Source organism: Rousettus aegyptiacus, unplaced genomic scaffold (genome assembly GCF_014176215.1).
Source record: "Rousettus aegyptiacus isolate mRouAeg1 unplaced genomic scaffold, mRouAeg1.p scaffold_m13_p_13, whole genome shotgun sequence".
Lineage (NCBI taxonomy): Eukaryota > Metazoa > Chordata > Mammalia > Chiroptera > Pteropodidae > Rousettus > Rousettus aegyptiacus.
The window spans coordinates 79,248,358-79,260,987 of record NW_023416288.1 but is presented as its reverse complement, the minus strand read 5'-3'; the positions used below and the strand labels follow the sequence as shown (position 1 = coordinate 79,260,987).

Below are 12,630 nucleotides of genomic sequence, written 5' to 3'. Positions count from 1 at the left end.
AGATTACTCAACTTAATTTTATATTATTTTAATAAGGATGAATAATTTTTATCAAATTGTTAAATAAATTAGGACATTTTGACTCTGCAGGATCACCGAGTTTTGTGGAGTGCTGAATTTCACAACAGTGCTGGATAAACTTTCAAACTCAGCGCACCAGCCATCCAGATTTCTGTTACAAAAACAGAAATGTTGTATGGACTTTATACAATGTATAAAGTGGAATAAATGATCAGGTAGTCAGTAATGCCCTCACCTGTTAAATAATAGCATTATTGTCATACAATGTTATGACAATACCAAGGTGGTTCTTTTCTTCCCTCTGAAGCCCCCCTCTCTCCCCTTTATTTTAAAACAAGCACAAAATACCATGAGTAATTGACATTTTCAGTACAATAGTCTCCTTCCAGTCATGGAAGTTTTTTAGGTTCTAATTCTTGTGAAATCAGAGCTTTGAGTACTTCCTTGGTTCTATTAATAGTTTTTCATTCATATTTTGTTTTTTCCTCATAACCATACTATTAGATTCTCGAAGGACGAAGTTCAAAATAAGAAAAGTAAAGTAAAATTTAAATTAGTTCGTTGGGGGGAAAAATGGCATAGATGAATGATAGAGCCTCTGTTCATCCCTCTGGTGACCAAATCAAGGTTATGATGGAAACAAGGAGCAAAACGGCAAGGAAAAATCACCTGGGATCTAGCCATACAGCTAGGGAGAAATCTAAGAAATCACCCTGCAACAGCAGAAGGTAGGTCGGGGCGAGGACATGAGGCTGTCCCGCCTGAACGGCTGAGACAGAGGCTGTGATAGTGGTAGAAGCCTCTTAAAGGGGCCGTGTCCACGAGCAGACTTTCGCAATGATGGACCTGGTTGCTCTGAGCACGAGTGCTGGTTCAGCTGCGTGCACAGAGCACCAGGTACTTAAATGGGGACACTGAGTTGTCAGAGTGAGGGCCAAGGCAAGACTCACTCTGTATAGAAGTGCTGGCGGTATCCATTGTTCTTCTGTTGAGCCCTCCCCACTACCCAGTCCACAGGTACAGCACCACCATAGCAGAGGTGTCATCAAACATAGATAACAGAGGTCACTTTGCCCAGAGGATTCCCTGAAATTTCCCCTCTCCCAACTCGTGGCCCTACTCAAGCCACATCCAGGTATATTCTTAGTGAGTCAGGTGCTCCTTACAGAGCAGTACCTAGACTCACACTGGAGGAAGCTGGCCTAGGTTTCTGGTGTGGCTTTTTAAGGCAGCTATAAGCACAGCATCTGTAAATTATTTGCTGAATCTTAACAGGTAGCCCTGGAAGGGCACAGGCTGGTGCTAAACTTGGCCAGCAACTGAACCTCTCTCAGGACTGTGCCACTGGACACTTACCACACAAATCCATACTACTAAGACCAAGAGACTTAGGAGCTTCACTTAGTACATAGAAACAGACATGGAAAAGCAGCCAAAATGGAAAGACAAAGAAGCAGAAACCATATGAGAGAACAGAACAGAGATCTAGGAATAATGGAGTCAAGCAATCTAACAGGTGCAGAATTCAAAACACTGGTTATAAGGATGCTCAATGAACTTAGGGGAAGAATAGATGAACTCAGAACTTTAAAAAGAAAAAACAAGATGGAAATGGGAGTTATAAAAGGGAATCAGTCAGAAATGAAAAACACATTATCTGAGATGAGAAGTATATTAGATGGAATAAACAGAGTGGATAAAGAAGAGGATAAAATAAACTATATAGAGCCAGAGACACTCAATAAGAATGGCAAGGAAAAAGAAGCCAAGACTATCATAATGATTTAAGGAGCCTATGGGACACTATTAAAGGTGAACATATCCGTGTCATAGGATTACCTGAAGAGGGAAACAAGAGGTTGAAGAGCTGTTTGAAGAAATAATGATGGAAAACTTCCCTAACCTGGTAAAGGAAATAGACATAAACACCAGGAAGCTCAGAGTCCCCAAAACCAGGAACCCAAAGAGGCCCACACCAAGACGCATCGTGATTAAAATGCCAAAGATTAAATACGAAGAGAGAATCTTAAAAGCAGCAAGATAAAAGCAGATAGTTACCTACAAGGGAGCACCCATAAGGCTGGCAGCTGATTTCTCAAAAGAAACGATCCAGGACAGAAGGGCGTGGCACAAAATATTCCACATGATAAAGACCCAGGATTTACAACCAAGAATCCTCTATCCAGCAAAGCTATCATTTAGAGTTGAAGAACAGATAAAGAGCTTCCCAGACAAATACAAGCTAAAGAATTTTGCCAGTACCGTCAGTCAGTATTACAGGCAATGTTGGAGTGACTTCTTTAAGAAGAAAAAAACATGTATCAAAAACAGGAATGAAGAATGGTAACAACTACATTCCTATCAACAAGTACCTCAAATGGAAAAGAATGAAGCGCTCCGAGCAAAAGATAGAGTGGCTGAATGGATAAGAAAACAAGACCCCTACATGTGCTGCCTACAAGAGACTCACTTCAGAATAAAAGACACACACAGACTAAAAGGAAGGGGATGGACAGAAATACTGCCTTGATGAACCTAGAGGATATTGAGCTGAATGAAATGGGTCAGACAGAGACAGACAAATATCACATGATTTCACGTGCAGATGGAATATTAAGAACAAAACAACAACAACAACAACAACAAAAGTGGAAATAAACTCATACAGAGAAATATTTAGAGGGCTACTAGATGGGAGGGCGTGGGGGGGATGGCAAAAAGAGGCAAAGGGATTAAGAGGTGCAAATGGATAGCTGCAGAATAGACATGGAGATGTAGAGTGTAGCATGGGGAAGATGCTTAATAATGTAATAAATATGTGAGGGGGAAGAGGAGTACTGGATTTTGTGAGGTGACTGCTTTGCGAGTTATGTGGATCTCTGATCACTATGCTGTCTGACTGAAATTGGTATATTATTATATGCCAACTATAATTGAAAAAAAAAACTAATTGAATTGTACAATGTAAATACACGCATACAATTGTCTATCATATTTCAATAAAACCCCCCAAATAAAAGAAGTTTGTTATGTTTATATTTTAAAAGATGCTTGTTGAAGAAGACTTAGAAAAAAGAGAAATGTTTAGGGAGTAAAGTGAAAACCACTTGAATTCACCACACACATACAAACTAGTCCTTCACTGTGACTTAGGAAATTTCTCGGGTAGGGAGTACCAGATCCTTCCCACCCCCACTCCCTTGGAAGGGTTCTGTGTCACTTCTTCCAACCATCTCTCGGAACCCGTTCTCAGTGCCTCATTTGGAAATTGCCTTTATTTTCTGCTACCCTCAGGTCTAGGCAAATCTTCAGCCTTATAGAAATGGCTCAAAGCCCATTGGAGGCACTTTGGTGTACACATCAATTCCTGGGAGTGTTATCATTTCACGGATGATAGCACGATGGCTACATGTAGGCTCAGCCGTGTGTGGAAGGTACTACTGAAGAACAAGTTCAGCATGTTTGTTGTGATAACAGGCTCATATCTGTGGAGGCTATGAGGTTTTGAACTTCTTTATTTTGCTTTTTGAAACTTGAGAAAAACTTTAGTGCTAGTTACTAAATATCACCCGTGCTTCTGAAGATAAAATGTAGTGAAACTGTCCAGTTTTTGCAGTGAATCACTTATTTTTTTTTTAAGTTTTTTTTCCAGATTCGTCAGAGACAATCAGCATAAACTACTACCAATAAGTGAGGGAGTGGGTAGAGAAGTTATTTTAAGTGTGTACACTGGAACCCAGGAAACGGTGAACACTAGCCTGAGCATAACAGAAGGGGAGGCTAGTCTGGAGCCAAGGCGAATGTTAGGGCTGCAGGGCAAGAATCTCCTAGTTTGCTCCAAACCTCCGTCAGTCTGATGGAGGTAAGCTCCTCTCTTGCAGCCAGGCTATGTAGCATTTCTCCCGCTAACCTATAGATTTGCTGTTCTTTTGTCGGGACTGTGGAGGCATCAACCTGGCCAAGAAAAAGGGAGAGAATGTGTTAAAAACAAACAAAAAATTGTGTACGTATGATATTTGTTGTATGTGATACATCTGATATGTGATGTGTGGGTTTGTGCATGGTATATGTTGTGGGGGTGTATGGTATGTGTGAAGTGTTTGTGTGGTGTGTATATGTATGAGGTGGGGTATGTGTTTGTGGGGTGTGTGTGTGTGGCGCGCATACCATGGATACTAACAGGGACTTTCAAAAGCACTCCTTCCCTTAAAAAGCATAATGAGTGTGAGAGAAATAGAACTAGTATTTTTTATATCTTGTTCTAAATTTCCCTTAACAGTATAAATGAAAAAAGGATAAATATCTCAGATTCTGTTCACCGTGGTTTTGTGGCTCAGCCCTACTCTGGCTGGCCATTTTTCCAGGATAGATGCATGTCATTTCTGGCTTTTCTGTGGTGGGTTTTGGTTATATCCATAGGCTCTGCTTTCTCAGGGACAGGTATTATTGACTCGATTGTACTTCTACAGTACCTCATGAAGCCTCAAGAGTCCTTCCACAAATTCTTGAAGTAGGTTCAGCATTAAGTCATAAAGACAGTATAGAGGTGTTGTGTTATGAACTGGAATTCTATTTCAAGCTTTCCTTTTATACAGTTTAGCCTTTCTTTCTTTTTCAGACCCTCCTCACCTTTTTCCTGCATTCCATCCTCCTGTGCCAATCGATGCAAGACATCACGAGGGGCGTTACCATTATGATCCATCTCCGATTCCTCCATTGCATGTGTAAGTATTAAAACTTTACTTCAGAATAAAGCAGAACAAAGTACTGGCTTTTACTTTCTTGGAGCTTTTTGTTACCAGCACAGCTGTTGGGCATTGAAGATGTGCTAGAAGTATAAGGTTCACTTTTGAAATACATCAAGTCTATCTCCTAGACTCACTGAAGGAAACCCCCAGTGCTCTCTAAAGAATACCTGTCATACTAGGTAGATGGCAATTATTTCCTAAATATTTTGCTGATGTGTGTTCTGTGGGCTATAAATACTGAATTAAAAAGTCGAGGCCTAATGGAAAGTATTTGGTTAAGAATGGGTTTGAAGTTTTTCTTGCTAAAATTTCTGTATGTGAAAGGCTCTCAGGTATCACAATGAATTGTAACGAAATTTCTATGATATATTTTCATAGCTCCTATGGTGTGTACACCAACAGTCACTTGATTGATGGGAATGTCACCCAAACAAAATGGCAAATGTGATTGAGCACATGGTTTACACAGAGATAAAAGGAAAGGACAGTGGTGGTAATGATATTATACATTAGGAAAGGAAGAAGAAAATTTTGTGGAAATAAATATTATCTTACTCGATTTGAAAGAAAATAGTAGACTTGCAAATTAAAAAAATTTTTTGTGGTACTGTCCAGAAAACTGTCATATAATAACTGGAGCCACTCTCTGGGAGGGGCTGCCCTTTACACATGGCTTTGATATATATATTACACATTTAGTTGTATGTAGTAATCACTCTTCATTCTGAGACAGTAAAGTTAGAAAAGCACAAATAATACTTTGAAGAATAATGCTGGTTATTTAGGTGGTAGATTGCATCTCCATGGCTATTAGTTTCAGCTGTGTAATTACACACATGCCAAGGAAAAATGAAGTTGTTTTAAAACAAGTCCTCCTCTTTGAACAGAATTAATTGATATTAACAACCCTAACTACATGCCTAAGTATACATATAATATTTTACCAACATTTTTTTGGATCCATCTCCCATTACTAAATTGTAATTTCAGAGTAGATTTGCCTGGAGGTAAGTAATAAATCTGTGTTGCAGACTTCTATAAGCATTAAAGGAAAAGTGGGTATTTTATAGAGAAAGACTACAGAAACTTGTGACTTATTTTTTGACTTTTCACTGGAACACAAGTATTTCCAGGGTTGTAAATACTGCTAATAATGCACTCAAATAAAACCAAGAGGCAAATTTAAAGCACCCTATTCAGAAGAAGGAAATTCCAAATTCAGGCTGAAACCTGTCATGTAATTCAGCCCATTATACAGAGGTTTTGCATGTCTGCTTCTTCCAGACTCCATAGTATCTGCAGTGATGTAGTAATTTAAATCAGATTTCTCTGTGGAATTTCAGAGTTCTTCACTCGTTTAAAATCATGTTTTAGAGAAATATAAAAAATCTAGTTTATGTGATAGAATGAACTGGTTCCTCTGGGTTCATAATAGTTTGCTTTGAAATTAAATTCAAATATGAATTATCAATAAAAATCTCAAGTCTTGGTTCTTTGGCAGAATAATATAACAACAGTAAGCCCTCGTATAGTCTACACAATATGTCCTGTGCCCTGATTGCTATGCCTATGTATTAGCTCAATTTTGAAAAAAACACCACAAGATAATTTAGGTCGGCTGTGGAGAATCCTGGGAGAAGGGGGTTGCATTTCAGACATGAGCTGAGATTTTTACAGATTTTAGTACTTCTGCTTTTTCAGCTGAGCTTTAAGATACTTTACCAGCAGTTGACTAAATTGTCCTCTAGCTGCCTAAATGTATAATTATCCAAGATTCTTAATGTAAGGCTGATAGATAATACGGAGCCACAAAAGAGAAGCCCTGGAAAGTTCTGAGAGGGAATGTCATCCCTGGGGGCATGGTTAGTGCAGAGGTCTGTAGCCTCCTGGGATTGATTACTAGTCCTAGCAGAGTCATGGGTGGGGGCATTGAGTTGATGAAGTAGGCTTTGGGAAGCTATCGCAGCCACACCTCCGTGCCTTTATGCCTTTATAATATGACATTCTCTCTTCATTGACCACAATGAACTTCCAACCCTGCATGGTAAACTCCCACTTAAACTCTGTAACCTCAAGATCTCACTTTCCCTGGCTGTCACAGAGACTGTTTCTTACAGTACCTTGTGTGCCTTTATTGTTGTGCATATCCTCTTCCTGGTGATTTATTATTTACTGGTCAGTGACTCTCCCTGCTACTTTTGCAGCCAGTGCCCAGCAATCGGCCAGGCACTCTGAAAGAGGTGCTCAGGACACTCCCAAGTTGTTCAGTTTGAGACAGCGGATAAGCAGTCACAGAACTAGAATCTCATTCTTGCTTTGCACTCACCTGTGCTGGCAACTCTAGTCACTTACTCTTGAATATACTGTTTTCATTCCATGGAAATAAAGTGATTTGCCTTATCTGACTCTTCAAATTGCAGGAAGAGTTCAATGAAATCATGTTAACATTAATACTCTTAAAAGCAGGAAGTATTACTGAAAGTTTGGGTGCCTGTCGCTTCGAAAGACTAAAATTCAAAAGGTTAGAGTTCAGAGTAAAGAAAGGTTTATTGATCGAGAAGGTGACAGCTGAGAAGATGGGAAACCTAATGGTGCCTCAAATCCATCTTGCTCACTGGACTAGATTGAGGGTTTTTAAGGGATTAGGGGGAACAGGTATGCAGCAGTGCTGGTGAGGCAGGTTTTAATTGGAGAACCACTTGGAACATGGACATTTATGGTAAAGGAGCATCAACATCAGATCTTCCTGGACAACAGACCTTCCTTTGGCTTCCGAAAGAGTTCTGGTTTTCAAGTTCAGGTTATGTCCTTGTCCTTTGATTCCTTTTTGGCAGATGAGACAGGGTGGGAGTGGGGAGAGACTTTGGTTCTGTGTACAGCCAGAGGTCAGAGTTCTCTCTGTGGTGTTTTAGCTACATGACTCATGGTTTGGCTCTGTTATCTCTAAAAAGCAACTCAGTATCTCTTTAAACAGGATAGGACCATTTAGAGCAGTTATAGAAACTCTAAACAAATGCCGAGAGTTAGCATTAGGGGTAGTTGGGGGCATGACAAATACTGAGCTTTCTATTCTGGTCTGGCTTAATCATGAATTCTTAGGTTGCTTTTGTACCTTCTTGGGTGCTATGAGTAGATGGCTATGGTCATTTTAGGAGTGGAGATAATCTAGGCAAATACAATTTGATTACTGAAATCTTAAAAGCACAACTTTGCTAAAGAGTAGTAAAGCAGTAACCTAGAAAAATAAAATAATTTTATCTAGAACTCAAATTCCAAAATGCTTGCTATGTAATTGTATTACAGAAAAATGAGATCAAGTGAGCTTGCTGAGTTTTTAGAACATATTTTTAATTATAAGAAGGCAAAATTTGGGAGTATTCTCATTATTTTGTACATATAGTTGTCTTTCTGGTACGAACTTAAAAAAAATGTATATGCCTCAAACAGGATTTATGTTGATGGAAATGCTCACAGATTTCTGTTTAGAAGGATGGCAGGCACTGTCATAATTATGCTATCATACCCTATCATTAAAGATTCTATTGAAAAAGGTTTATAAATTGCTTCTATTTTTAGATAAACCACCCTATATTAAGGCATCAACGATATGGTGCAGAATTAAATTAAAATCTCATAAAATGAAATATGTACTGTATTAGCTGTTTGACACTTAATTTGGCTCTGAATGAGTCGAGGAAATCACAAATTAACCTGCCTTTGTTTTTCCAACCATGGCTTATTAGGTGTTAGAACAACTGCAATTACAGCCTGATAATAGCCACCAAGCCTCATAAATATGTACGGAAATACTGCAGTTTGTGTTAAAGAACCTTGTGTCAAACAGAATGCCTTTAACTTACCCTACTTACTCTCACAATGTTATTCACAATATATGGTTAGGCAGTGTAGATAACAATGTAGAACCTTACATTGTTTTAAATACAGTACTGGCAATAACATTAGAATTTATTAGTATTTTTTCTTAAATAAAAATGATAAATTTAGATTTGAAACTTAAAGTGGGACATGGAGTATCATTTCTCCCTGAGTTGTCACAGAAAGATTGTGATAGGAAAATGTTTGATTTCTGCATTTTGTTTTCTATTTAATTCAAGCAGTTTGAAAATTAAGAAACACTGAAAGTGAAGAACTTTCCCATTTTTCTGAAAGTTATTCTCCCCTGAATTTACTGGGATTTATTCTCAGTAGATTATCAGAGTGTCTCTCTTGCTCTCTCAAATTATTTGCTTTGACCACAGATTCCATGCTTTATTAATAAGCCCCTGGGGGGAAAAGTACATTGTTTTAAAAAATATATCAGCGAGTACATTTTATTATGTTACTGAGAGTATCTGAAGCATTAATGACAGGAGCTGAATCTATATTCACATAGTCAAAGCAGTAATTTTATGTGAGTATTTTTACTTCTTGGTCTTCTCTATATTTCATAGCTTGGATTGTTTATACCAGGACCGTTCCTTGCACAACTCCAGGAGGCATTGTATTCTATGGGAATGGATAATGCTCTGTATGCTAAAAATTATACTTGTCTTAAAATTTTTCTTGGAAAAATACAGAATACAGTTTTATTTTCAGGTGACTACTTCCATACTCAGTGTTAGAATTCATTTAAGCATGCTTCCTTTTAAAAATCAGACATTTGTATTCATAGAAACTCAAAAATAAATGTTTAAATTCTACATTTATTCTGGGTTTTTACAGGAAAAATATTCTTTTACATAAATTTTTTTTGAGTTAAAGTTTTCTTATTTATGGACCAACATGAATTGAATTACAGACTGTCCATTTTCTTCATACGAACTCTACAGTTAATTTTCCAAAGCCTAGATCCTTAATTACTAATCAGTTACAGTAATTCAAGCCCCACAAATCTTGCCAGTTGAGTTGACCGCTGCCCTGTCTTGTGCTGTGGACAAGAGCAGTACTGCACCCCAAGCTGCATCCCAAGCCAGCACTCAGAGGCTGTCACATGTCATGATCCACTTTACTTATTTATTTTAGAAAACCAGCTTCATCTTTTCACTCTTAGAGGAATGAGCACTCATGTTCTGTTCTACTTGGCAGCTCTTTTTTTTTTTTTTCTTAGTTGAGTCAGTTAGGCTCTTTCCAAGGCTGCCTGATTCACCGAAATGATTCCACCTAAGTAAGAAGAGCTATTCTTTCTACTAAAAGTGCTTCACTTCTGGAACTTGGGGAGAGAAAGATTGCAGGACAGGGTAGATCATTAATATTAGCTGCAAATTAGAGTGCATTGGGAATAGTGAGGCTTCACCTCCATGATTATGACTGCCTTTTAGAAATGAGAGCCAGGGAGATGAGTGGCAAGTTTGGATGAATAAATGCATTTTTTTCCAGAGAGAAAAAGCTCTAAGAAAAGATATATCATTATGGTAAAAGCTTAGAGAAAGAAAAAGTAGATGACCAGAGCTGCTACTAATTTCTCTCCCTCCCTTTTCCCTCCCTCCCTAAATTCAGCTCATATAATATGTATTCAAAAGTAGCCTTCAGTCTAGCCACCTACTTAAAACTTCATGATGGGCTCATAACACATAATAGTGATTTCATTCTTTTAATTCCCAGGGAAGCCTCCAGTAAAAGGCAAAGATGAGCAAAACCTTGTATTTGTATTTGGGGGCATAACTAATTTGGAATATTTTAACAGTACAATTTGAAATTAACAAAAGGAAGTTTTTCCTCTCAGTATTTGTATTCTACCATAAACATTATTAACACTAGTAATAATGACATGTCAGATTACATTATATACTGGAGCTAACACTGTGTAACAATCCTCTTTTTATTCTTCCTTTCCCCCGTTCCCCCTTAAGAAAAAAAGAAAGAAAAGAATGAACTAGATTATAATTATATGTTTTGAGGGCAAAGCCCATCTGTGTATTTCTTTGTATTTGCCAGGTCAAATCTATCCCTTCCTTACACATAGTAGCTCCTAAATAAATATTATTTTCAGTGATGATAATGGGTTATTTTTTAGGGCACTGCAGGATGACCGTCACCTTTCTTTTGTTTACTTTGTTAGACTATATCACCTCATGCTCATAAAGCTAGCATACTTAAGACTCAAAATCAAAAGTTTGATTACTCCTTAAGATTATATTAAAAGTACTGCAGTGTCAGATACTCTCCACTGCCAAATATTAAATCAGTTACTGGTTGTAATGTAGGTTGTCATTTAATGTACATCTATTGCTGCTTCTCAGGCCTTTCACATGGAAATAAAATAAATGAAATTGAGCAATCTTAAATGGACAAACTAAGTAGAATAACAGAATTTCATAGATAAGAGAAAAAAAGAAATGAATAATTTACATAAGAAAATTAATAATGACCATAGCTATAATGTGACATTTTTGAGTACTTTCTATGGGCTTGGCAAAATTTAGAAACTTTTATGTAATTATCTTATGTAATAGTTAGAGCAACCCTATGATGGAGTTATTACTAACTTCATTTTAAAGATGGAAATCCTGACACAGAGAAGTTATACAGCTTAGAAGTAGGTTGTACTATACTCCTTGCTCTTGACTTCCATGTTCTACTTGTGAAAATGAACTCTGCAGACTTTGCTGCTCTAGTTTGTACTTCCTGGGTGAGCACAAAGAATTCTAACAGCAGCATATAGGAAGCAGTCAGTGTTAGTGGCTATCGTTGTCTTTTGCAAATTTCTAAGGTAAGGATATAGGCAGTATGGAGAAGAGCTGTAAAAAGCCTTTGACTTAATAAAGCTTTCTGTAGCAATCAGACCTCAGTGTTTGCTGCTGTAGATCTTTTGACACCAAACAACAGGACAGTTTGTACATCCAGCAACAGAAAATGATTTGATAATTATGATTCATCAGTTTGGTAGAATATTGAGCAATACTTAACAACCACATTTGAGAAGACCATATGGAAACATGCATAAGTAGAAATCCGTGATCACGGTAGTTTACCCAATAGAATGCAAGCCATGTTGGACTAGATTACAGCATCTGCCTGGAAACATCTTCCCTTGGATACCCATGGCTTGCTCCCTCACTTCATACATTTCTCTGCACAGATGTCTGCTTGTCTGAGAGGTCTTCTCTGAAGAACCAACTAATGAACAGGAGTTGGCAAACTCAAGCTTATGAGCCAAATCTGGCCCATGGCCTGTTTTTATTGATAAAGTTGTATTAGAATAGAGTGACTCCCACTTGTCCACTTGTTCAACCATTGTCTATGGTAGCCTTAGCAATCAAGGGCAAAGTTGAGTAGCTGACAGAGAATATGGCCTGCAAAGCCTAAAATATAAAGTTTGCCAGCCCCTGATCTAATATAATATAACACCCCCTTTTAGCCTATTCTTTCATCCTTTATTTGCTTCATTTTTCTTTCTTTTTTATGAGCAATTGCCATGAATTGTATATTCTACCTTCAGGTTTTCTTACTGTGAGCCCCCAAATTTTTCCTGTGTATCATGTCAGTTCAGAAAAGAATATGTCATACTTTGATTATCATTTCTCATGATAAACCGAAAAAATGTAAAACCTGCCATATTTTCCAGCGTTACCTTGGATAACTTACATCCATAGTTCATTGTACAAGTATGAAAATGTGGGTGAGTTACAGTTTTAAACTTTAAAAATTTAATGAACTGGCAACACAAATCCAGATCAACCAATACATACTTTATTTTTCATTAAGAAACAAACATGAAACATAAATTGTACTCAAAGGACATAATGCTTATTTCTGGTTTGTAATATTTCTAATGACTAAAATATTGAATTCGGTCATGAGATGTATGTAGAGAAAGCAAGCCCTAATTATAGTGCATATTTAGAGAGTCTGAGCACCAGCT

At 37.6% G+C, this 12,630-nt stretch overlaps 1 protein-coding gene across 11 annotated transcripts in view; it reads left to right on the top strand.

The window, feature by feature from the left end:
* The window catches only part of GLI3 (GLI family zinc finger 3), a 264,929-nt gene that overhangs the window by 151,408 nt on the left and 100,891 nt on the right, over window positions 1-12,630 (top strand). For all 11 annotated transcript variants that reach the window (XM_036231040.1, XM_036231035.1, XM_036231037.1 and 8 more), the window contains one exon: window positions 4,640-4,745. In XM_036231040.1, the coding sequence (XP_036086933.1) occupies window positions 4,640-4,745 (106 nt within the window). The remainder of the gene's footprint in view (window positions 1-4,639; window positions 4,746-12,630) is intronic.